Source organism: Daucus carota, chromosome 5 (assembly GCF_001625215.2).
Source record: "Daucus carota subsp. sativus chromosome 5, DH1 v3.0, whole genome shotgun sequence".
NCBI classification, from domain to species: Eukaryota; Viridiplantae; Streptophyta; class Magnoliopsida; order Apiales; family Apiaceae; genus Daucus; species Daucus carota.
Window position 1 is genome coordinate 41,300,463 of NC_030385.2, and position 22,592 is coordinate 41,323,054.

Sequence of the window (22,592 nt, forward strand, 5' to 3'; positions counted from 1 at the left end):
AAGTATATATCAATTTACTCTTACAAATTCATTTATACTATGTTAAAATACAAAATTAATAAATCTAAATAATGGATTATATAAAATATCATAAAATAATATATGTGTATTATTTTAGAAATATAACATTTTATATTATATATAAAGAATATTTAACCGTAAAATTTTGCCACTCCTACCCCTGTCCCATGTCAGGTACTTGTACTTCCAGAAAATCACTTGTTCGATCAGTCTTATTTCGTAAAATTTAGTGGCACACCATGCTTAAAACCACAAAAGCTTGAACAAAGTTCCTCCATGGTAGCAAGGAGCAAATACCACGCAATTTTCATACATAATTTACATATAAAGATACCCGATAGTCCTCAAGAGGTTTTTGTCATGACAGCAGAGACCATAGAGCTCATCCCACACATGTTATGGCCTCGACAGAGGCGATAGTACCCGTCCTCCCCCCATTTTTCTCCCCACGAGTTCTTGATGATCCAATACGGTCTGTTACCTAGCCGCAGAATGGAGAATCCTTTTGCGCCATATCCCACCAGCAGAACCCCGTGGTTGAGAAATTTTTTGCCACATATCAGAGGGCACGATACGCCGCCTATGTATGTTTGCATGAACACTGCGTTCAACCCGACTGCAAAAATGATTTGGAAGAGAATAAATACATTTAGTACTCAGACTCTCGGACAAACTGATTTAAGAGCTGTTGTGGGAATTAAGCCCATAATTTCTGAAAATTATCTTGTGATGAGAGGTAATTAAGTTACCTGCAAGGGGGCCGTGGTGGACTAGACGGGCTGCGATTTGCTGCTCATCGCCAGGGATATTGGTGAAATTGGTGACTCGAACTGCAATTTTTTCGGGACTGAATTTGCACTCCCCTGGCTTCCCTGTATAAGGGTAGGCCTCTTCTTCTTGGATGCCTCCAGCCTTGATCAAATATTCATAAGCATTTGTCATAAGGCCTCCTGAGCATCCATCGTTACAAGCCCTCTTGTCCGTGGCATCACACTTTACAAACAAGACGGAAGTCATGTTACATATACACCTGGAATATTGCAATTAAGAGGTGATATCCAGAAAGAATGAAAAGCTTACCGTGTGATCACAATCTACTAGTTGTTGCTCGCTTAAGTTGATAAGCTTTCCAGTGGCAATGAAGTTGGCTCCCTCAATTGAACCAGTGGTGCTAAAAGCCCAGCATGATCCACATGACCCCTATATGAGGAGACACATCTTAGTAAAACATATAATCAATGTTGTATATGAGATTAGAGTAGTGTTACATATACAAAATTAGGTACAAAATTTTGACACAAAATTACATGACAATTGAGGTGAAAGGTTTTAATTGATGCTATTAATGCATATACATGTGATGATTCCAATCAAAACTTAACATGTGTTATTTTGTTAGAGATTTATGTACCCAATTTTGTGGGTGAAGCATTTTCCATAGAAATAATCAAGTGTATTTTACAACAGTACATGCAAATTGTGAACATAATTGAGAGTCCGCCGTGTATGCAAATTGATTCTCGTTTCTTTACAACTTTTTTTTTTTATTTTGCTTCGGAAAGTGTAATAGCAATAGTTATTAAATTTTCTCTGGATTCTTAAAATAATTCATACATAGATAATGATCTATATAAATGATACATTAAGGACCACTTATTAAGAGGGAGAACGCAGAACGGAACAGGACATCCAAAAAGATGAAAGTGGATATCTCCTACATCTTCAACATAAATATGTTTTGCCCCCGAGGTGTGGAGCTTGACCTTCCTAGTGAAGACACAAGTTCGAATCCAATTTATGACAACATAGTTGTTTTTGTTAATAGAATTTTTTATCGCCCCCACTAGGCTAAAATCCTAACTTCGTCGGAGGCAAGTCGCCTGGCTAGTTAAATTAGCTGGGGGAGATAGTAAGGTTTTATAATTCCCTGTACGTGCAAGACCATATGGTATTGTATTGTCCTCATGTCCTAGCCTTATTGTCCTAGCTTAGTTCGAAAATTTAAATCTTGTCAAAAATAAAATGGATACGGTTTATTTATCATGACAACCTATAAAATTAGCCAAATATATATATGCGTGTTTACAAATTACACACATATTAGTGAGTCATGACTGACCTGCATCTTGACAGGGGTAACAGCGCCTTTTTCCCTCCAGTCGAAACTCTCCGGCAAGTCCTTCACATCCAGCACCGGAGCCTCCCCACCGCCGCCCAACAGGGTCCCACTCTTCCCCCCCTGAACACCCAGAAACCTGGCCTCAAACTCCTCCTCCGACAAATCAGAGAACTGGGTCACCCCATGCACAGCCGTGGGATCAAGCGCCTGATGCTCCGCCGCCCTCATCATATTCTTCGCGAAGATCCCGAGGCGGTGCATGTACTCCTCTCTCGTACTGTACTCCTTCCCGTACTTGTTGATGAACGAAATGAACTGCCTCTCCGTGGCGGTGCCGACGAGGGCATGGTTGTCTCCGGTGAGGACGTCGGTGACTTGGCGTATAATATTGTTTGAGATGGATGCTGTGGAGATGGCCGGAACGGCGTAGGTTAGCAGGACGACGAACAGTGCGCAAGTTAGCGGCGGTTTTATCATTTTGGGGAGATGATAAAGTTTGTGCTGAGAGTTTTGCATGTATATATATATTTCAGGATATTTGTTTGCTCTTGGTTGCTGATATTACCTTTTTATCCTTTTCAATACATTTTAATTATGAGAAAAAGTCTGAGCAAAAAATTATGATAAACTTGAATTAAATTAATTTTATTTGAAGTTATTAGCAAAACAGTACTAACAAAATCTACCGGAAATATAAATTAGGGGAGGTGTAAATAAATAAAGTAAGGGTAAAATTGGTTTTACACCATCTTGTGACCTACAATTTTAAAATTTTATGACGCTTTCAAGCAAATTATGTTTGACAGCCATGTAACACGTGGACTCAGCTTATTACCAGCTTTCAACACGTACACCAAGCCCGAGAGCCACGTGTTGCTCACGCAGCATGATAGTTTGGCGCCCAAACATTATCTACCAATATTAGAGTAACTAGCGAGTAAAGCCGCGCTTCGCGGCGGCGTTATGAATTTTATATAATTTTTGATACAAATTAATATTATAATTGTATAAAAGTTATTTTGAGTCATGTTCTCGTTAAACATATCATTAATAAAAAAATATTATAATTAATATAAAAATTTGTTTATGTGACCCTTCTGTCAAACACAATACTACTAAAAAAATTGTTTGACCCGCCCTCCCATCAAAAAAGACAATATTAACCGATAATTATTATAATTATGATAAAATTAAATGTAATAATATAGATAAAAAAAATTAGTTTGAGCCGCTCTCTTGTCAAGCACAATTATTTTGAGTAGCCCTACCGTCAAGCACAATACTTATGATAAAGTTAAAGATTATAATTGGATAAAATTTATTTTAAGCTGTGGTCCCGTTTTAATAAAAAATATTATAACTTAGATAAAAAAAAAGTTATTTTAGCCGCTTTCAATTCAAACATAATACTAATAAAAATATATTATTATTTAGATAAAAATTAATTTGGGACGCTCTCCCCTCAAACACATTACTAATCAAGAATCTTTTTTAGAAATTTTTATACAAATTAATATTATAATTGCATAAAAGTTATTTTGAGTCATGTTCCCGTTAAACATATCATTAATAAAAAAATATTATAATTAATATAAAATTTGTTTAAGTGACCCTTTTGTCAAACACAACACTAATAAAAACAATTGTTTGACCCGCTCTCCCATCAAAGACAATATTAATCAATAATTATTATAATTATGATAAAATTAAATATAATAATATATATATAAAAATTAGTTTAACTCGCTCCCTTATCAAGCACAATACTAATAACAAAATATTATAATATAAATATTAGTTTGAGTCGTCCTGCCGTCAAGCACAATACTAATAAAAATTACTATAATTATGATAAAGTTAAAATTTATAATTGGATAAAAATTATTTAAAGTTGTGGTCTCATATTAATAATAAATATATTATAACTTCGATAAAAAAATTATTTTAGCCACATTACCGTCAAACATGATACTAATAGAAAATTTATTATTATTTAGATAAAAATTAATTTGGGACGCCCTCCCCTCAAACACAATACTAATCGAGAATCACTTACATTATGATAAAATTATATTTATAATTGGATATATATATATATTCAATTTCATATATTTTATTTTTTTTAATTGTTTAGAATCATTTTTCTTTTCTTTTAAGATCCCTATTTGTAAACTACTTAGAATTTTACAAATTTTAGCTATTATATTTTTGTTAAGATTCCCATTTCTTAATTACTTAGAATTATCTCTTTTTATGATTATTATTTATTAGCTATTTTATTTATTTTCTTTCAAAAAATTAGAATAATTAAAAAAAGGATTTTTAGAGACGCCACCTAACCGCCCTGCATTCGCCTTTATATATATTCTTAATTTTATTTTCTATTCTAAATTTAAGAAAATATTTTTTATATAATTTGAAAAAAATTAATAAAGTAAGACTATAATTTGATAATTTTTGAAAATAAAAATAATATTTTTTTTAATTGTATTTTTTAGTGATTGCTATATTAAATAAATAAAACTCTGCCCCATTTACGATTCCTAAATAAGAAAAAAAATGTATTACCTTTACGTCACTTGAACCTCATTTTTAGATTATAATTTTATTTTCAATTCAAATGTTAAAGGAACTTTTTATTTTATAATTTGAAAAATTTTACTAAAATAAGGTTATAAATTTATAACTTCTGAAAATAAAAATTGTATTTGTTCTATGATTGTTAAGAAAATTATGGCCTTTTATTTTTATAAAAAGTTAAAACATAAAAACAAAAAGTTAAAAAATATTAAGATTTTAACTTATTCCATTACAATTTATATATAACAAAGTTGATTTATAAATTTTTAATACAGAACTAACGTAACACTCTGCACATTATACAATTATATTATGACTTGCTCTGACGGCTGCTAAGAATATATTATTTATTATATTATTTACTTGTAATTGTAATATCTTTCCCATGATCAGTCTCAAATCTCGAAGCATCGAATCGCAAGAACATCTCGTAACGCATGTTTAAATTTGACCCAAGACCATGGAAATTGTATAGAAAATTTTGTTTAAAATTTCAATTAAAATCAACAACCGTGGTGGGAATAAGAATTGTACTTCTTTAATAATTTGTATATTAATCTATCAATGAAAAATAAAAATTGCTTACCTCTATGACTCTTTTTTGAATCTAATAGTAAAAAGAATTGTATTATCTTTAGAATTGTACTAAACCTGATTTTTTAAATTATAATTTATTTTTAATCCGAAATTTAAGAAAAATCAGAAGACTGAATCGATAGATTCTAGAGACGCCCGCATCCTCCTTTATATATATATATTGATGAAATTCTAAATAGATACTACCTCGGTCCCTTTTTACATGTTTCCTGAGTAAAAAATATAATTCCGCTTATTATTTTTAAATTTTTTTCATGAATAAAAATATTCACTTTTTTACACGTATTTTAAAGTATTAAAAAGTCACATCTAAATATACTTAATTTTCATAAAATTATATCAAATAAAAATTTAAAATTTAAACTTTAAACTTTTATTTGATATAAAAATTGAATTTTTTTTATTGAGTGCATATATTATTTTTTACATCTCAATATACGTGTTACAAAGTCAAACATCAGTTATAATGGGACAGAGTGAGTAGTATTATTTATTTATTTATTTGAAATTAGGTCATTCATGTAATTACAGTATGTATGTCTTGACTATTTAATAAAAATAACAAATTATTCTGATTAATTTAATATTATATATTATTTCTTCACATAAATATTAAGAGGATTTATATATTTAGAGGGAGTTCAAGAGATGTTTTATATTAAGCTCAACACAAATTCAGTTGCCCCGGGTTACTAGGAAAAATGCAATCCAACCCACCTAAAAATATGTTTTTTATTTAAATTTATTATTCATATTTTGGGTTGGGTTGGTTTCGACACGGTTGATTTTAAACCTGTGAATAATGAACTCAACACAAATTTTGAAATTGAAATTGTTTTCGACAGGAGAGTATGGCCAGAAGAAATAACGGATGACCAAACACACAATTCCAAGCCAGAATGAGTTACAGTAAAATTATTATAAATGTTCAAAAAATTAATAAAAGACTGTTATTTTAAAAGTCATATTTCACATCACAAGAGCATGAGTTCAAAACTGTTAGCTAAAAATGTGTCACCTAGATGGTCCTTTTAGATAATATGTAAAAGAAGTTGCACTCCAACCATCACTTTTTAGCAAAAAAATTATAGATAACAAAATACCATTCAATAGATTTGTTGAACCAAAAAGACTATTAGGTAGTATAATTTTAGCTTATACTCCCTCCGTCCCACCCATTTCTTTACACTTTCCTTTTTGGGGTGTCCTACCAAATTCTTTACATTTCAAAACTTACCAAAAATAGTTAATGGGTCCCACCACTTCTCCGCTTTTATTTCCTTTTCACACTACTTTTACTCCACTATCTTCTTTTTATAAATTAAAAATCAATGGGTCTCACCACTTCACCCACTTTTCTTTCACTTTTCCACTATTTTATACATACTTCTTAACCTCCGTGCCTAACCCATTCGATAAGAAATGGGAGGGACGGAGGGAGTAATAATTATACATAACACTATTGGGGTGAAAACCTTCACTGTAAATAAAAAAATTGTATAATCCATTTAGATAAGTATTATAGCTAATGAGTTTAGATATTAGTCTTGGAGATGCTCTAATACCGGTTATGATCTAAACAACAAGGTTGATGTACAGAAGGACAAGTGCTTGACGAATATTTTGAATATGTAACTAGAGTAGATTCATTACCTTACATAACACTGTAGTTGAAAATATAATTTAATACATTTCACAATTTTATAAACTAGGAATGTCTAATATATCTATGAGTTATTTAATTTGTGCCCCGGACATAAATTAAGATGTATTTAATACATGTCAGTTGTTGACAGCTCATGCGAATGAATAACGCTTATGCTTTCACCTTTTTTTCCCTTTTCTTTTCTTCCTCCCCTTTCAACACTTTCATGTTTATTTTTCTAATTTTTATTTTATTAACCACGATAATTAATTTTTTTTATTTTTATAAAAAAACATACTGAATAAAAGATTTATTTTAATATAATAATATATACCCAATCTTTGCATTTTTATAACTATAAAAGTAACAAGTATGTGTATAAAAAAATATAAATTGATTTCATCCCACAAATAATAACGAAGCCTCCCTGCATGCACACTAATTTTCTAACTAAATAGATAACGCAGGCTGCTTTTCAACTTTTTTTCCAATTTTTAAATTTTTTCTCTTATTCCCCACCTTTCAAGTTTCAACACTTTCATGTTTACTTTTCTAATTTTTATTTTCTTAGCCACGATATTTAGTACACCTTAACATGTGCCCTCAGAGCACAGGTTGAACATGTCATTCCATCTTAGTTTTTTTTTATTTATTTCATGTAAATTTCATTATCTATTTTTCTTGCTTTTTATGTTATGTTAGAAGCAACATAATATCTAATCACAAAACACGTCTAAATTTAAAATAACCAGAACTCGTACATGGATATGCTAGAGAAAGAGATTTTTTTTTTTTTGAACACAGAGAAAGAAAAAATTGAAAAAAGAAACTATAAATACAACCCCGTTCAATAAAATTAACATTGTTTTTATAATAAATACTAAAAAATTATACTCATGGATATTCTTTTGGAAGTCACAAAGTGAGCTATATTTTCACAAGTGCAAGAAATGGAAGCAAAGAATAGTATACTGCTGAGCAAACACGCCAGTGAGTAGAAACTATTGTGTGGTGCATAAGCATTCCCCAACGTGCACAAGTCTCTATGGTCATTAACACTACCTCTTGTTAACTAGGTCCCTCTCTTGATCTAGTACAACAAAGATACCCAACGAATCTTCTTCAAATTCCTCCAATAAACACACTTCAATTTCATCACCATTCTTGTTCATTACTCCCTCCGTCTCAATTTATAGGTCCATTTTGGAATAAACACGCATATTAAGAAAAAAGTTGGTTGAATAGAATCTTATCTCATGTATCATTAATTAGTGCATTGATAAGTGAGAATATGGTTGAGTTTCAAAGAAAATCACAATAAATATAGGGATTTAGTGCATTAAGAAATGAGAGTGATGTTGAGTTTCAAAAAAATCACAATTAATATGTAGATAAATTTGTATTGAAAGAAGAGAGGGACAAATATTTTGGGACAAATTTTTTTCCCAAAATGGACTTATAAATTGAGACGGAGGGAGTAACAACCCAACACTATTATCAAAAAACAATCAACAATGTCAGCTCTGAATTCACATTTTGTGCTCATTGATGTCCACAATTCATGGCACTCAGCAACCCATATCCCATCTGCAACTCTGGCTTACCTCAATGCTGTGTCTAAATTCTCGACTTTCTCTGCGGCAAATCGTCGAACAGGTGGTAGTCATGTGAAGGTTTCGTCGTGTAATTCGTCTGAGGTTATCAGATCGCCGGAAATTCGTCGACCCAGGGATAATTGGTCGGCTCCGGGAAATGGGTTGTCGTCGGTTTCTTCGAATACGGTTTCTACTTCGGGATCAGAGTCTGTTCCGGAACTCAACTTGTTTCTGGAATTGGTGCCTCTAAGAATGAGAAATGAGCTGTATCGGCATCAAGAAATTGGTGATTTGATTGAAATAGTGATGGATTTGGGAAGGGTTCCTCTTGCTAGGTTCCCGTCTGGAGATTGGGTGATTTCGGAACAGCCCGTGAAGCTAGAAGATTTACAGCATGCCATTTCAAAGGTTTCCGAGTGATTTTGATCATGTCATAATGGTTTATATATGTGATTATGGTCTATAGATGCGTACTAATATTTTATGTGCAATTTGATTGTCAATGTATCTTTAGACATAAAACTAATGCTTACATAACATCTAGTGTTTAACACTACTAAAGCCAGTATAGGACTACCGGGGTTAAAGCCCCAGTGAGAATTTAAAAGTGCATATTAATAAATTTGCATCTAAACTTTATAATATATTGAGAATATAATTGTTATAATAATTTAACTATGTAAAGTAGATGTTGTGCACAATTATAAGATTTCTTGGCTTTGGTGTAGGTTGGTGACTTTTCTGATGACAATCGATCTGGTATTAATAATTCTTTGCATCGCATAAGTGCTATTCGAAACCGTAAAATGCAAATCATAGGCCTCACCTGCCGAGTAGGTCGAGCTGTTTCTGGAAGTGCTGAAATTATTAGAGACTTGATTGAAGGAGGTGGTTCCATCTTGGTTATAGGACCTCCTGGAGTTGGCAAGACAACCTTGATCAGGTAAAATACATTTTTCATCTTATTTATGCATCCCATTAGCCTTATTACATCTTAAATAATAAATTGTTCACTTGTACCTTAAAAGTACAGAGTGTTTTTTTTGGCTCATGTACTACATGAAGTTGCAAGTTATTTGGTACTATGTGTATTCAAATACTCATATTCATTTGTTTCTGAAAACACATTTGAGTTGAACAATATTGAAACAGAGTGGACAACTTCTGAAGCCTGAAAAATTGACATAATGCTTATACTTGACATGGAATTTTTTCTGAAGTGTATGACAAGATGAATTGTGATGTGTATCATATATGACATTTACTTGAATTAGAGCTATGTATATGTATATGAATAAAAGAGTAGTAAGCTGTGAATGTAGTATAATATATAAAAACAACTTGGTACATTACGAAGAATGCATTCTTTTTGCATACGTGAAAGTTTTTAATAATTGATATTTTAGATGTATTTCAATCGCATCCATTTACCAAAATCCAAGTATATTGTACATTGTAATATATTAAATCTGTTTTTGCGTTTTTGGTGGTCTGATTCTATACTCAATTTATTTAATCTGTACTTACAATTGTGCCATTACTTGTAAAGAAACACACCTAATCATCTAAGATATGTGTCATTCCCTTTCTTTTTTTAATTTTAGACACTTAGACTTCTGGAAAGTGACTATGTTGAGATATGAGTAGCGACTTTATCAGAGCTTCATGTTCACTATATATTTTCCTAATAATATTAGGGATATTTCTTTTATTTACATCTTCTTGAAGAACAATTGGTTTATCTGATGAGATTTGTTTGAACAGAGAAATCGCCAGAATGCTTGCAGATGAGCGGAAGAAAAGAGTGGTTATTATAGACACATCGAATGAGATTGGAGGCGATGGAGATGTTCCTCATTCTGGAATAGGCCGTGCGAGAAGGATGCAAGTTCCAAATGTCAATATGCAGCACAATGTGAGTGTCAAAGTCAATTTTTTTATGCTTGCAGCAAGTGACATGAATGTGTGGTTCTGATCTCTTCACTTTTGTAATTACTGAGCAGGTGATGATTGAAGCTGTTGAAAATCATACCCCCCAAACCATTATAATTGATGAAATTGGAACAGAGCTTGAAGCATTGGCAGCTAGTACAATATCACAGAGAGGAGTTCAACTAGTTGGAACTGCACATGGGATGACTATAGATAATATAATGAAAAATCCCTCTCTTCAGATTCTTGTAGGAGGCATAGAGGTGAAGATAGCATATAGCTCCTTCTTGTTGGTCTATACCTTTCTTACTTATCTTTTGCGTCATTATTAGTTTGTTTAAAAGTAAGTTAAAAGAAAAAAAGTTGAAGATGAAGAAGCAGATATAAGATGCACGGTTTGACGGTATAGACATGAAAGCTATTCCTCATTTTTGTGTGTGACCGGTTTGGGTAAATAGGTATTGCGTTTTTGATGCTAATACTGTTTCATCCCATGTGGATACAGAGTGTCACCCTTGGAGACGAGGAGGCGAGAAAAAGGAAGGTACAGAAAACAATTCTTGAGAGGAAAGGGCCTCCGACATTTACATGTGCTGTTGAAATGATATCTAGAACTGAATGTCGTGTTCATCACAGATTAGACGCAACAGTTGATGCTTTGCTTAAAGGTACGCCTTATGTGTTATTTACTAAATATATTGTTTGGTCGTATGACTGTGTTACTTAATTAAAAGTTGAGGATCTGGCAAACAGTTACTGAATACTGACTGTAAAGCTTCCCTGCATCACCAGGAAAATCCCCTCTGTTTGAAATTCGTCACATGGATGCTGAAGCTAATAATAAGTATTTGGAATTTACTTCAACACCGGAACTTAGTCGTCTAGAGTCTGGCTTGCTTAACGACGTAAAAGGACTGGAAACAGAATCTGATGATGAAGATTTTTCTGGTTCTATAGAAACAAGCTCTAATGCAGAGCGCAAGAGAAGCTCCCCTGTGTATGTCTACACTTACAAGGTAAGTAGCTAATACATTTATTATATTCATACATTAAAGTCTGAAGCATATAAAACAAAATATGTATTTACATACTCTTAAACACAGTTATCCTATATTATTTAGCAAAATACAGTATATGCATATATAATATTTCATATGATTAGTGTGATGCATATACTTGTACTAAGTAAGACCAAAGATCAAATACCAGAGTTTGTTATTTTCTACTTAGATTTGAACCCTATGAACAACTGACCAAATTCCATAATTGGTTTTTAGATCCTGGAAGCTGAGTTACAACAGGTAGCAGCAGTGATGGGACTAGAGGATGAAATTTTTGTCACGGAAGACATTGGCCTGGCTGATGCCCTTCTAGCAACTAGTTCTGAACTGAAACAGAATCCTTGGATCCGCAGTGTAGCAAAATTTCAAAAGTTGCCTGTATTTGTTATTAAGGTATCCTAGTAATACAGTTTTTTGGTATCCTAGTAATACAGTTTGTTGGTAAAACAAATTATGAGTTTGTTTAATATGCAAAGTTGCAAATTATGAGTTTGTTTATCTCACTCTCAATCCGATTTTTGTTTGCTTAATATGCAGTCAAGTAACATGGCACAAATGGTCAAGGCTATCCGCATGATTTTGGAGAAGTTTTCCTTTGTTGCCAAATCTAAGAAACCGGTAAAGGGTTCTCCTGACTTTGAAATTGAAGATGATGCACCAAAAAGGAAACCATCACTGGAGGAGATTGATGCCTTGGAGGTCAGCTATATTCTCTTGTTATTATCGGGTGTATATCTTCATTATTTTCCTATCGGGTTAATTATCTAGTTGATCACTAAAGTGGGTCTAATGTATCAAGTTAGTCACTGAATTGAAAACGGTATCAAGATGGTCACTAAAGCCGCCATATATATCAAACAAGTACCTCGAAATATGAGTTCAAGTAGTAAAAATATTATCTATAGAGTTTTACACATTATTTTTAAATGTTACCATAACCAACTAAAAGGTTATGACTTCTAGTATTTATAATAATATATTTAGATTTTATCAAGTTTATTTATTATTTATTTTTAATTATATATATATTTTTTGTTTTAATTAATAATAAATAATAAATAAACTTGATAAAATCTTAATATATTATCATGAATACTAGAAGTCATAACCTTTTACTTGGTTCTGGTAACATTCAAGAATAACGTGTAAAACTTTTTAAATAATATTTTTACTACTTCAACTCATGTTTCGAGGTACTTGTTTGATTTTTATGGTGACTTCAGTGACCAACTTGATGCCATTTTCAGTTCAGTGACCAACTTGATACATTAAGCCCACTTCAGTGACCAACTAGATTATTAACCCCCTATCGTATAATCATTGTGATCTGTGAATTGTAGAAGTCTAGGTAACACAGAACATAGAATAAGTATATCTGGAGGCAGACATGGACTACTTAAACTTCATTGCTGTAGTCTATGTTTCTTTGCACTAATTGTTACGGTGTTGGGCTAATAATTAAATTCAAGAATATAAAAGTGCTTTAGAAGTTTTTTTTACTGAATATCAGCTTCCCAACAATACGAGATATAGTGACCAAGTTTGCGTTTTCAGTTAGTACAGTATGATCAGTGATTGTAGAATAAAACCCTGCCATTACGTCGATACTCCACAATTACCATGCTTTGTTAAGAGCACATCATAGTGGTAGTTATATTGTTTTCACTGATGAATATAGTTATATGATGTCCTAAAAACCCAAATGTTTTGCTGCTGGACTAATAATGTCGATGCATAAAGTATGGTTGTAGTCTATATATGAGCTTTTCAACTATAACCACCAATTCAGAAACAAAATAATTTTTTTCTAGAATAATTTGTAACCAACAGCACAGTTTGCATTTCAAAAGGTTTATAGTATTATATCCAAAAAATATATGTAGCTTTCTTGGCCCACAAACTTTAATACATTTGTCACTGCAATTATTTTAATAGTCTTAAACCCCATCCGATTCACAGTGGATTTACTTCTTAGCAAAACTGGTTTCTCAGGAAGCCTTTGCCCATCTAAGCTTCTCTCTTTGTTAAGTTTCTAAAATGATGACAATAAAGTAATTCTTGTAACTGAAACCAAGAAGAAATGGATCTGAACTTGATCAATATACGAAAAAACTTTGTTTACACGTAACTTTTACCCTGTGATGGGTGGTGTTATATCTACAACTTTTTGGGTAAATAACTTGACAGAAAGTACTCATGCTCGATGCTTGATGTCAAGTGACATTGTAGTGTATAACTTGTATGCTAAAGTTTTATATCTTTTAATTCATACAGACTATTAAACTAAGAATGTTACTCTTTAGTCTTGGGTTCGTACATGGATTATACGTAGTCATCGCATAGTCCTACTTTAGAAAATGTGAACCTAGTAGATGACTATATTTTGAGGAGGATACACATACACCTGACACTAAAATTCTGATATAGAAGGCTCCAAGTATTTTGACTTGTATTCTTGTTTATTGAGTGCATTGATTAAACATGTGAAAACACAAGTTGGAAAATGCAAACTATTCTGTTGACTTGTTTACACATCCATGACATGTACTTCTCTTGGTATGAAAGATATATGAGTAGCTCGCTTATTGTTGTTGCTCCTCCTTTGATCCAGGAGGTACGTCTTGCGATTGAGTATATTGTTATTCCCGGAGGTGAGCCCGTAGAACTTCTTCCGAGACGTTCTGAGATTTTTGCCCTACAACTTGAGCTTGTCGAGAGCTATCAGCTAGCAGTGGAGAATACAGGTACTGAGATGAATCCAAGAATGCAGATCCTTCCTCACAAGTTAAACAAAAGAACTTCCGCAAATAACTCTAAACGCAGCGCAAGTCTGCAAGAAGGTTTTAGCATTCAAGCAGTCCCTAACAAAGGTGTTGGAACTAGTGTTCCCCAGCTACCCCTTCTGCCTGAATAATTTCATCAACCATTACAAACTTCTTCAACATTTGGTTGAAGCATTTCTTACTAAATGTACAGTCTTGTAAATTGTATATTATGTATATACAACACTGCTGTATTTGTCTATTTATTGTAATCCCACGAGCTCTCTTGAGCTTCTTGTCTTGTGAATATATTTAAGTTCATAGTTGAAGTTTCGACGCAGTATCTATGATGTAACCTTATAATTCAACACCGTCGGGATTTTCTATTTCAGGCAATATTATACAACTAAACGAGCTGAACCGAATTTGATTATTTTTTTGGCGATCTATTTTGATTGGATTTTTATCGAAACTATAAATTTATAATATTATAAGTCGAGCTGAACTGAATTTGAATATTTTTTTAACTATCTAAAACTCCAACATTGCAGGTTGGATTTTTATCCAAGATCTTAAAAAATAAATCTGTAAGTAATACAATTAGCTGAGTCGAACCGAATTTGAATATTTTTTTCACAAAAACGAATTTAAATATTTTTGTAACGATTACCAGATTGGATGTTATTGGAAACATGAAAAAATAAATCTGTACTATTCTGTAGTAATATAAGCCGGAAAAATTGTAAAATTGTAGATTTAGAAAATGAATAACAAACAGACTTTAAGTGCTTGAATTTGGAACATGCCATTTGGGTCTTTTTGATTGGATAAAGTATTTTTGACAATGCAGGCTTATATGCCTTACAACTTAGTATCTGTTCTAATAAATCTCGGAGTGAGCCAGAGTCGAACCCGGGTGTCCCGGGTCAACAGAGGATAAACCCACCACTGGGCTAGAATAAAAAAAAAGCATGAGAAATATCCTCATGAGCCCCTTTTTTTCTCATTTTATTCCCTTCATTCCTCGTTCTTCTTCACTGCTATTAACCACCAAATATTTTGGGCCTATGGATCTCCATGCCCTTCTCATTTCTATCACCCCTTTCGTTTAATTTAAATAAATCAGGTACCTTTCTTTAATTTCACAAATATTTACATGTATTTGTGTGTGTAGTGTTCCAAATCAAGTTCTTGATTCAGTCACCGTGTGTTTCTTGGTTGCAAGATTTGATTTTTTGTATCGTTCTGTTGATTTGAGTGTGTTTCATGTATGTATATATGTGTGTTGTATGGCTATAGTGTTTGAATTTGAGTTCTTGATTTAGTCACTGTATGTTTCTGGGTGTAATTTGATTTGGGTTATTAGCTAATTTGATGTTATTTCAAGATTTTAGGTGTGTTTGATTTTGAGTATGTTGTTTGAGAGTTTTATGATGATTTGTGGAGTGACTAGGTTGGTTTGATTTGTAGGGTTGGCTAATGTTTGATGTGAATGTCTAAATGAGCTGAAGATGTTTTGGGTACATTAGATTTGAATTATGTTTAACAAGATAATTAAACGGGGGCAAAAGAAGGGTTCGAAGCAAGAAGTTATTGAACCGCCGAATACTAATCCAGATGCTACACCATCAGTTACTGTGAACCATGCGTCTCGAGCTTCCACTGGGTCGCCATCTGTCACACAGCAAATAACTGTGCCCAACTCGGGTGTGGTTGAGGTTTTACCTGGGTTGAAAGATGTCCCGGTAGCAGATCGTCATGTTTTGTTTATTAAGAAGCTGCAGCTTTGTTGTGTGGGTTTTGATTTCTCGGAAGCGATGAAGAATGCGCGTGAAAAGGAGATTAAGAGGCAAACACTGTCAGAGCTTGTTGATTTGGTGCAATCTGGTTCATGGAAGATGAATGAGATTATACAGGAGGAGATGATTAAGATGATCTCGGTTAATCTTTTCCGGTGTTTGCCCCCATCGTCTCATGAGAATACAGGCAGTACAGGTGGAGACGGAGATGAAGATGACATGTACTTGGAGCCATCTTGGCCTCACTTGCAGATAGTGTATGAGTTACTTCTGAGATATGTGGTTTCATCAGATACAGATACTAAGGTTGCAAAGCGATATTTGGATCATTCATTTGTGTTGAAGTTACTTGATTTATTTGATTCAGAGGATCCAAGAGAGCGGGAGTACCTAAAAACGGTCCTTCATCGTGTTTATGGAAAGTTCATGGTTCATCGCCCTTGTATAAGGAAAGCAATAAATAATATCTTTTATCGATTTATATTTGAAACAGAGAGGCACAGCGGGATTGGTGAGTTGTTGGAGATTCTTGGTAGCATAATAAATGGTTTTGCGCTTCCAATGAAAGAAGAACATAAGTTGTTCCTTGTCCGAGCTCTTATTCCTCTCCACAAGCCTAAATCGGTCTCTACATATCATCAACAGCTGTCTTATTGCATCATCCAGTTTGTTGAGAAAGATTTCAAGTTGTCTGATACTGTTATCCGTGGGATATTGAGATACTGGCCAGTCACTAATTGTGGGAAAGAGGTTCTTTTCCTCGGGGAACTGGAAGAAGTCTTGGACGTAACACAGTCTTCTGAGTTTCAGCGCTGTATGGTTCCTCTTTTTAGACAGATTTCACGCTGCCTCAATAGCCCACATTTTCAGGTACGGAATATCTTATTGCTTGCAGTCTTGTGGAACTGCATTTTTGGGATTCATGCTATTACTTTTATCTATATTCTTATTTGTCCTTGAAGCATATATCTAGCTAGGATACTATTTCATGTAGTAACAACTAAGGGGGACACAGTTAGTATAATTTAATCTCGTGTAGAAATTGTTATCCAGCTGAATCTAGAAACTGTTACTCTTCATCTCGAAAAAAAACTTAGGACTGGAAGCAGAAAAACTTGCTCATGTGGAAAAGGTAGTAAGGCTTTTTTACTACGATCATTTATATTCTAACACTACCCCAACTTGTGCACTCATGTCCATAATAAATTTTGAGAATATTGGGGGCGAGTCCTCTGCATGCCTGAGCGCTTATGTAGATAAATAGCTCTCAAAACCACCTGAATTAGCTTTGATTACTTTTAGCTTGGTCATTGAAATAGATGTTATGCTATCAACTATGTACAATTAATTTATTTTTAACAGTACCAAGTGCGTTTAAAATTAAAGGGAAGTAATTCATCTTGACTTCAAATTTGATGGCACTTCTTTTTAATTAGCAAATTTAATGACACTTACTTTAATGTTTGCCATGAGATTCACAACAATTGACAACCGAGTTGATATTGACAATAAATGATTGCGGAGTTGACATTTGTTATGCAAATATTAAGGGTTAAGTTTAGAAGATATGTGAAATGAAAGGTTTTGTCAAGTGTGAGAAAAAAAGTAGCCAGCAAGGAAATATAGAACTGGCTACTGTTACGAATTTCTCAAATTTAAAGGACATCAAGTTCAAGATCTTGAGCTCAAGCTTTTATGCTGAAAACAGTAAAAATGTATTGTTGGAGTTGGACTGCTTTGTGTAGTTCATTGACAAATATATGTTCCAACGTTTACCAACTTAGATGTGATCAAAATCATATTTTTAAATCTACTGAACTACTGCCATGATGAACTTTTTAATTAAAGAAATAAATAAATATATTAGTAATTGAGCTGAGAAGAACTTGGTATCCGACCTCCGCTCGAGCTTGTATGCAGACAAGCTTCATTTGCTTACAGTTCCGTGTGCAATTTAGTTGCTGATGATCACATTTGTTGGGACTCTATGACTTGAGGCTATATTACTATTGAAATAGCCGAAATTTGAAAATTCAAACTTTGAGAATCCCTTGTGCTTGTTGTGATTCTTGTCGAGCTGCTTTAGTGGAAGCTTGGATTGATCAATCATTTCTCTGAAATTTAGAATCTGATCCTATAACGTTGTTAAAGAAAATTGAACTTGGACAGAAGTTTAGTAGAGAAGATCAGAAATACAGGGAGTAGGCTTTAAAGAGAGGCAAGAGATGTGAGTCACTGTTGTGGCAAAGAAGACGCGCACACACACATAAGTTACTCTTTTTACTCTTCCAGTACAAAAGATGGGCCCTGCATCTTTTTATTCTTCCAGTACAAAAGATGGGCCCTGCATATAGACTAAAACGTTCCCTACAATGGGGCATAACCCAAAGCATATAAAATTATAAATGGCAATTCCACAGGTTGGAAATCTCCACTTGTATATGGCACTGCATCAGCGTTCCCTACTATGGGGCATAACCCAAAGCATGTATATGGCACTGCATCAGCGTTCGTTCTTCTCCTTGTTTTTACTTATACTGGCAAGGCTGCAACACAAAATAACTTATAAGCTATCAATCAGCAAGTTAAGTAATGTATGAAGTGCTATAAAGTATTATGTTCGCTATTTAACTAACATGCACGTAAATGTATGTGCAGGTCGCTGAACGGGCACTCTTCTTGTGGAACAATGATCACATTGTGAGATTAATGTCAGAGTACCGGCAAGTTGTCTTGCCAGTTATCTTTGAGGCATTAGAGAAGAATGTTCGTAGTCACTGGAACCAGGCAATCCATGGGCTGACTACAAATGTTCAAAGAATGTTCCACGAGATGGATCCTGAGCTATTTGAAGAATGCCAGAAGGAGTATTATGAGAAGGAATCAAGAGCGGCAGAATTGGAGGAGAAGCGGAAGTTGACATGGCAGAGACTGGAAATGGTTGCTGCAAAGGGCGGGGGAGATGACATGGTAATGGTCAACTGACAATCAGAGGATTCGGTACATTCCTTCTACTGCATCTGCTATCAAGATATAATATAATAAGTAGTTCTTACAGATTAGCAGCAATGGTGATTTATGAACTTGGGCTTTATCCTCAAAATGTTTTGTTTCCTTATTTCAAATTAAAAAGAATAGATAGTGATTTATTCTAATTCTTTTTGCTCTAGTGAAGATGTGTTGTATTTTTATAGAAATGTCCTTGATGTAATAATAAGAGAATCAGCGTGTCATGATAAGATGTATGAAAAACTTGAGCTTCATTTTGTGATTCGAGATTACTTTATAGTTCTTTGTCAATATCTTTGGAGTTGTATGGTTCGGGTAACTCTTGTGTACTTTGTTTTGCTGGATTTTGCTAGTCATGCAAATATAAAATCTTTTAAATATTAAATTAATAAATAAAATTATAGTACCAGTTTCAAATATAAGATGAGAGTTGAACATAGTAAAATAAGAAACTGAAAGATCTTAGGCCCTGACTCAACTCACGAATATATTCAATTTTTTTAGACCCCGACTCACTCTCCGTGGACAAACCTTGAATATAAAATATTTTTGATTAATATCCGTGGACGAACCTCGAATATAAAATATTTTTGACTAATATGATTTTTAACCTTTCAATATTTTTTACGCTAAAACACGAACAATTCACTTGGAATATAAAAAAAAAATAGCTAAAACCTTAAACCCTAGTCAAAATAATGATTGTGGCCATGCAATATAGTCTCCACCAACTGAAATGCTCACGCCCTCTCTTGGCTCGTTTTCTCCACCAGCACAGCAGCCCCGACGACAAAATCTACTCTATACTAGCCTCCGACGGCCTCTCCAAAGCCGTATCAGCTCTCTTTTCATCCCCATCACCTTTCTCTTTCAATCTCTACGAGCATCTCTTCTCTTTATGCTCTTCAAACCGGTCCATTGTCGAAGCCCGCAAAGTGGAATCGCATCTCACCACTTTTGCCACAACCCCGCCTGCCTTTTTGATCAACAGGGCCATTCAATGTTATGGGAAATGTGGGTGTTTGAGTGATGCACGCGAGCTGTTTGATGAAATGCCTCATAAAAATGGGGGGTCTTGGAATGCGATGATTACGGCGTACGCGAAGAATGGGTGTGTTGATGAGGGGGTGAGTGTGTTTTTGGAGATGAATGGTGTGGGGGTTTTGCCGAATGAGATTACATTTGCGAGTGTGTTGGGGTGTTGTGGTGTGGGGTTGGAGTTGGGGTTGTCGAAGCAGATACATGGGCTTATTTTTAAACTTGGGTTTGCTGGGAATGTGATTTTGGGGTGTGGATTGGTTGATATTTATGGGAAGTGTAGTGTTATGGGGGATGCGAGGAAGGTGTTTGATGAGACGGGAAATCCAAATGTGGTGTCATGGAATGTGATTGTTAGAAGGTATCTTGAGAATGGTGAGGGTAAAGAGGCTGTTTTTATGTTTTCTGAAATGATTAGGAATAATTTAGTGCCTTTAAATTATACGGTGTCGAATGCTCTGGGTGCTTGTTCGAGTATATCTGGGCTGAATGAGGGGAGTCAAATTCATGGGTATTCTCTTAAGATTAACTTTAAAGAGGATTGTGTGGTATTGACTTCTCTTATTAATATGTATGTAAAATGTGGAGCTTTGAGGGATGCGCGGGTTATATTTGATAGGCTTGGGACTAGAGATTTGGGTCATTGGACTTCAATGGTGTCAGGATACGCAAAGCATGGGAAAATTCGAGAGGCGAGAGAGCTCTTTGATCAGATGCCGGTAAAAAATTTGATCTCATGGAATGCAATGTTGGATGGGTACACACATTTACCGCAACTTGAAGAAGCCTTAGATTTTGTGTTTCTTATGCTTAAGGAAATTAGAGACATAGATTATGTGACTGTTGGGCTTATTCTGCATATATGTGCTGGCCTTTCTGACATTGAATTGGGGAAACAGGTCCATGGATATAGTTACAGGCACGGTTTGTGCTCGAATGGCTTTGTTGTTAATGCACTGCTTTATATGTATGGGAATTGTGGTAACTTGAGAAGTTGTAGAGTTTTGTTCTATTACATGGGTCACCTACGAGATTATAATTCTTGGAATGCTGTGCTGACTACTTTAGCTCGACATAAGATGAGTGAAGAAGCACTTATGATCTTTTCAAAGATGATAAATGATAGTGAGGCAAAACCAAGCAATTATAATTGCGGAACCGTTTTGTCTGTTTGTGCAAATATATCGGCACTTAACGCGGGTAAGGAGATTCATGGATTTATGGTCAGGAATGGTTACATTTTTGATGTTGTAGCTACAGGAGCTTTAGTCGATATGTACTCAAAATGTTGTCGTGTTGAGTATGCTTTGAAGGTCTTCCACAGAGCAGCTTGTCGTGATCTCATTCTCTGGAACTGCATATTGTTAGGATGTAGTCATAATTGTAGGGTTGACGAGGTCTTTGAGCTGTTGGAGATGATGGATGAAGATGGCATCAAGCCAGACCATGTCACCTTTCAAGCTGTTTTTGCAGCGTGTATTAATGGTTCTCGTGTGGAGTTGGGTAGGCGATATTTTGATGCTATGAGCAATAAATTCTTCATAACACCTCATCTGGAGGATTATGAAAGCATGATTGAGCTTTATGGCCGAAATGGGTTCATGGCTGACCTGGAAAACTTTGTAAAGAATATGCCCTTTGATCCCACTGTTCCAATGTTAAGTAAAGTTCTTAATTTTTGTCGAGAACATGAACACTTGAGCTTTGGTAAATGGGCAGCTAATCGACTCAATGACATGAATTCCTCAGATGCATACCGATTTGAACCCGTGGTGGCAGTAGGCTAAAGCTCTGTTGTGATTATAGCTCCGTAACCTTACCCAGAAATCTGGATCACATTTCAAGATCCAAAGCTCTCCTATCCAACGCCAAAAGTGTATCAAGACTGAAGAAACAGTGCATGTTTATGCTCTGGCATCAAACTTTGGACACTACACAGTACAGACCAAGAATGTGTCGGTTCAAGGATAGATGCTGTAGTATACAATGTTTGCTTTCCAAGCATGACGGACTGGAGAATTGTAAATGCCTAGTTACGCCAAAAAGACTTGCACTGAGCTTTGGTAAATGGGCAACTAGCAACTAAATGATTGAGACCCCTTGGTTTTATTCTGATTCACTCTGGCCCTGTTACCTTCTTATCCAGACATTGGTTCAGATTTTACGATCCAAATCTCTCCAATCCAAGTCCTGAAGTGCATCAAGGCTAAAGAACAGAGTGCAGGGTTATATTCTGGCATCAAAGTTTAAAAATTGCGCGCTAGGAATTAGCCAGTTTAAGGTCAGATGTCGCATTACTCTGACAACTTTCTTAGCATGACAAACTGGTGTAATGAATATGAAGGCTGTATATAGAATATAGAATATAGATGCCTTTCACTGCAAATTACAATCAGAAAAAGGAACATCTTCTAATTTTGCATTGAGATCAAGA

The 22,592-nt window shown here is 34.3% G+C and overlaps 4 protein-coding genes across 5 annotated transcripts; 3 read left to right on the forward strand and 1 right to left on the reverse strand.

Annotated features, from left to right (window-relative positions):
• Positions 1-205: 205 nt before the first annotated feature.
• LOC108220706 (probable cysteine protease RD19D) lies at positions 206-2,644 on the reverse strand. Its single transcript, XM_017394553.2, has 4 exons — positions 2,141-2,644; positions 1,102-1,221; positions 771-1,014; positions 206-637 (listed from the first exon to the last, which is right to left on the reverse strand). Exons 1-4 carry the CDS (start codon positions 2,615-2,617, stop codon positions 366-368), a joined length of 1,113 nt encoding a protein of 370 aa, XP_017250042.1. The 5' UTR covers positions 2,618-2,644; the 3' UTR covers positions 206-365.
• A 5,745-nt stretch (positions 2,645-8,389) lies between these two features.
• Positions 8,390-14,655, forward strand: LOC108224038 (protein SEEDLING PLASTID DEVELOPMENT 1). Its single transcript, XM_017398577.2, has 9 exons — positions 8,390-8,965; positions 9,286-9,500; positions 10,322-10,472; positions 10,561-10,752; positions 10,995-11,157; positions 11,282-11,505; positions 11,767-11,943; positions 12,088-12,249; positions 14,162-14,655. Exons 1-9 carry the CDS (start codon positions 8,477-8,479, stop codon positions 14,462-14,464), a joined length of 2,076 nt encoding a protein of 691 aa, XP_017254066.1. The 5' UTR covers positions 8,390-8,476; the 3' UTR covers positions 14,465-14,655.
• A 623-nt stretch (positions 14,656-15,278) lies between these two features.
• On the forward strand, positions 15,279-19,384 carry LOC108223721 (serine/threonine protein phosphatase 2A 57 kDa regulatory subunit B' beta isoform). 2 transcript variants are annotated; one of them, XM_017398107.2, is made up of 3 exons: positions 15,279-15,438; positions 15,783-16,981; positions 18,770-19,384. In XM_017398107.2, exons 2-3 carry the CDS (start codon positions 15,851-15,853, stop codon positions 19,094-19,096), a joined length of 1,458 nt encoding a protein of 485 aa, XP_017253596.1. In that variant the 5' UTR covers positions 15,279-15,438; positions 15,783-15,850; the 3' UTR covers positions 19,097-19,384. The 2 variants fall into 2 exon arrangements, with proteins under 2 accessions (XP_017253596.1, XP_063950418.1); XM_064094348.1 differs by having other exon boundaries at positions 15,291-15,438; positions 15,707-16,981.
• Positions 19,385-19,607: 223 nt separating this feature from the next.
• LOC108223273 (pentatricopeptide repeat-containing protein At3g26540) lies at positions 19,608-22,584 on the forward strand. The gene has a single exon (XM_017397437.2). It carries the CDS (start codon positions 19,819-19,821, stop codon positions 21,943-21,945), a length of 2,127 nt encoding a protein of 708 aa, XP_017252926.1. The 5' UTR covers positions 19,608-19,818; the 3' UTR covers positions 21,946-22,584.
• Positions 22,585-22,592: the final 8 nt, after the last annotated feature.

Excerpts from the sequence above, each read along its gene's own strand:
- LOC108220706 (XM_017394553.2), bottom strand. The coding sequence starts at position 2,617 with ATGATAAAACCGCCGCTAACTTGCGCACTGTTCGTCGTCCTGCTAACC. Across the intron at positions 1,015-1,101 it reads TAGTAGATTGTGATCACACG|TGTGATGCCACGGACAAGAG; the intron begins GTAAGCTTTTCA and ends TTGTTTGTAAAG. Across the intron at positions 638-770 it reads CCACCACGGCCCCCTTGCAG|TCGGGTTGAACGCAGTGTTC; the intron begins GTAACTTAATTA and ends TCATTTTTGCAG.
- LOC108224038 (XM_017398577.2), top strand. The coding sequence starts at position 8,477 with ATGTCAGCTCTGAATTCACATTTTGTGCTCATTGATGTCCACAATTCA. Across the intron at positions 8,966-9,285 it reads TACAGCATGCCATTTCAAAG|GTTGGTGACTTTTCTGATGA; the intron begins GTTTCCGAGTGA and ends GCTTTGGTGTAG. Across the intron at positions 9,501-10,321 it reads GGCAAGACAACCTTGATCAG|AGAAATCGCCAGAATGCTTG; the intron begins GTAAAATACATT and ends TTGTTTGAACAG.
- LOC108223721 (XM_017398107.2), top strand. The coding sequence starts at position 15,851 with ATGTTTAACAAGATAATTAAACGGGGGCAAAAGAAGGGTTCGAAGCAA. Across the intron at positions 16,982-18,769 it reads TCAATAGCCCACATTTTCAG|GTCGCTGAACGGGCACTCTT; the intron begins GTACGGAATATC and ends ATGTATGTGCAG.
- LOC108223273 (XM_017397437.2), top strand. The coding sequence starts at position 19,819 with ATGATTGTGGCCATGCAATATAGTCTCCACCAACTGAAATGCTCACGC.